Raw genomic sequence first — 2,500 nt, forward strand, 5'->3', positions numbered from 1 at the left:
CTTTTGTTCTTCTCAATATCTTTATCTAGTAAGGTAACTGTAGAAGTTTGAAACTAGGAGTCTTCAATAATTTAGCCTTCCGCACCTCCTGTAGTACACACACCAGTGAACCAATGTGTCTACCCAAAAGCATTTCAGGATCATATCCCTGTACAAGAAAGTTGAATGTCAATTAGTTACATGCACAAACACATCACAATTTTATTTATAACTATAGATCCCTAATAAGAAGAGGCCAATTTAAAAACTTAAAACCCAACATTTTCAAAAGGTAAAAGTGATAGCTCTGTATTCGTGAGATCTTCCTTTCCTTAATTCGGGCAGATATTTAAGGATAGCATTTTTGTAAGGAGGCATGAATGTCACTTCATTCAAATTGAGTCATAGATATTTTCATACTCCTACAGGCCAGGAAAAATTAATTTTTTGGCCCAAACCTGATACCTTCTTGATGAAAGAAGGGAAAATCTCATTCACATATGACCAAACTATTTATATCAAATTTGGTTGCAAATGAATTATTTATGATCTATATATAAAAATTTAAGAAAACTATGGAAACATACAATGTAAATTCAGTATATATATGGAGCAGATTGTATATGTCACTGGTTTGCAATATGCTGACTTATCTACTACTCACTCTAACTTTTCATACCTCATCTATTTGATGAAGAGGGAACTGGTGCCCCTTTATCATGTCTACTTCTTCATTAAATATAAAAGTTACAAGCACAGAGTGATGTATTTACAAATAGATGGTTCAACAAATGCTTCGTTATACAAGTGAAACATATTTTGGAGGGCAAATTTGCCAATATTCTGATATTCACATTAAAATGAAACAGGTTGCTCTGAAAAGTATACACATTTAAACTTTTTTGTTTCCCTCTCTTATTTGATATAACTCAAATAAAGGAAAATTAATAAAAAAAATGGGGAAAATGCTGTGCTCAGTTTTTATATTTTCTTGTGATATGTCTCTGCACATAGATGGCTCTGCTAGTGCTTAGCCACAAGGAGTCAATTAATAGACCTTGTGACCTTACCTGATTTGAATTGGCAGGAAAAATGTATTTTTTACTAGTGCTATGACTATTGATGGTCACTTGTGTATGAAAGGCACACTTGGTATGAAACGCAGCAGCAATAAACAATAAGTCTGATACCACAAGAGCTACCCTGGAGCCTGGGGCCTCTCATCTTGCTAGATATTATTGCTTCTGAGTTTCCTAGAGTAAATTAAATTAAGTAAACCCTGTTATTACAGACCATTTTTGCACTTTCTAGTGCTTTGCCGGCACCTTCAGTGCTCTTGGTCTTGCAGGTGACACGAGGCTACAGTAGGAGTAGTCAGCACCCCACCTCAGACCCGGAGCTCTCTTCTACACTAGGGTAGCCCTTGTGGCTGACCCCTGGGTAGGGAGGCCCAGTAGTCTGGGGCGTCCTTTAGGCGCACTTTTTCTTTTTATCTGATTTCTTTTTCCCTTAATGTGCCTTTCCTGAGCCTACCGGAGTTCCTTGTGAACTCCCATATTCGCTTGGGGGTTGGGCATTGAATTACCGTCCTTCACCTAGGCAAGTTCAGCAGTAAGGAAGTGTCCTCCACATATCTCAATCCCTCTGTGGTACTGGAGAACGCAAGCAGGCTTCCACTGGGGGGGGTACAGGACAGGAAACTGCCTTACTCTCTTAGCTATTGCTGTTAGGTTGATACCAAAAGTTAAGAGTTTTTTAATCCCTTCAGGACTACGAATTTGAGCAAAGGGGTCAGACCTGGTCCAATTCCCAGGATGGATGCTACCCCGGCTACCCCTTCTCCTCCTCAAGGAGGAGGGGCGACTCATGACCCCTCGATGAACAATATGACTACTAACAAAGGATCCCCACTAATGACAAAATGAGAAGACCACTTTTCAAAATCCTTACCCAGAATGCAAGGTTCACGAATGTAAAATGTGTATATGAAAATCAATTGCTTTTGAATATGAACCCCTTTATCATCAAAAAGGTTCTTGATGGTCAAGTGGACAGCGATTTTGATTTTGTCAAAAAATTGCAAGATGGAAGCCTCCTTGCCTTGTTAAAGTACAATATAACTCCCAGATGAAGGATTTACTTAAGCTGACGCAAATTCATGATCTTCGAGTTAAAGTAACTATTCCTATTGGCCCAAATACCTGTAAGGGAGTATTCTTTCACAGGGATTTGAGGACGATGGAAGAAAGAGAAATTCTCGAGAGCACGAAGGACCAAGATATAGTGGATGTTCATTGTATGACCAAGAAGGATGGGAATGTGCGAACGAAAACTGGAATATGTCAATGTTGGATATGAATGTGTCCAAGTAAGACCTTACATCCAAAAGCCAATGCATTGTAATAGATGTCAAAAATTCGGAAACATCTCATTAAGATGTACTGACAAAGATTCAAATAAATTTGTTTGCCATAAATGTGCTGAAGCCCATGACACCATCACATGTACTAGCCAGAATTCC

General features: G+C 38.7%; 1 protein-coding gene across 5 annotated transcripts in view; it reads right to left on the reverse strand.

Annotated features, from left to right (window-relative positions):
- LOC125027253 overlaps positions 1 to 2,500 on the reverse strand; it is a 60,665-nt gene that overhangs the window by 654 nt on the left and 57,511 nt on the right. For all 5 annotated transcript variants that reach the window (XM_047616219.1, XM_047616218.1, XM_047616214.1 and 2 more), the window contains one exon: positions 1 to 148. This exon is cut by the window's left edge and continues 654 nt beyond it. In XM_047616219.1, the coding sequence (XP_047472175.1) occupies positions 26 to 148 (123 nt within the window). In that variant the 3' untranslated portion in view covers positions 1 to 25. The remainder of the gene's footprint in view (positions 149 to 2,500) is intronic.

Source organism: Penaeus chinensis, chromosome 7, assembly GCF_019202785.1.
Source record: "Penaeus chinensis breed Huanghai No. 1 chromosome 7, ASM1920278v2, whole genome shotgun sequence".
Classification (NCBI taxonomy): Eukaryota; Metazoa; Arthropoda; class Malacostraca; order Decapoda; family Penaeidae; genus Penaeus; species Penaeus chinensis.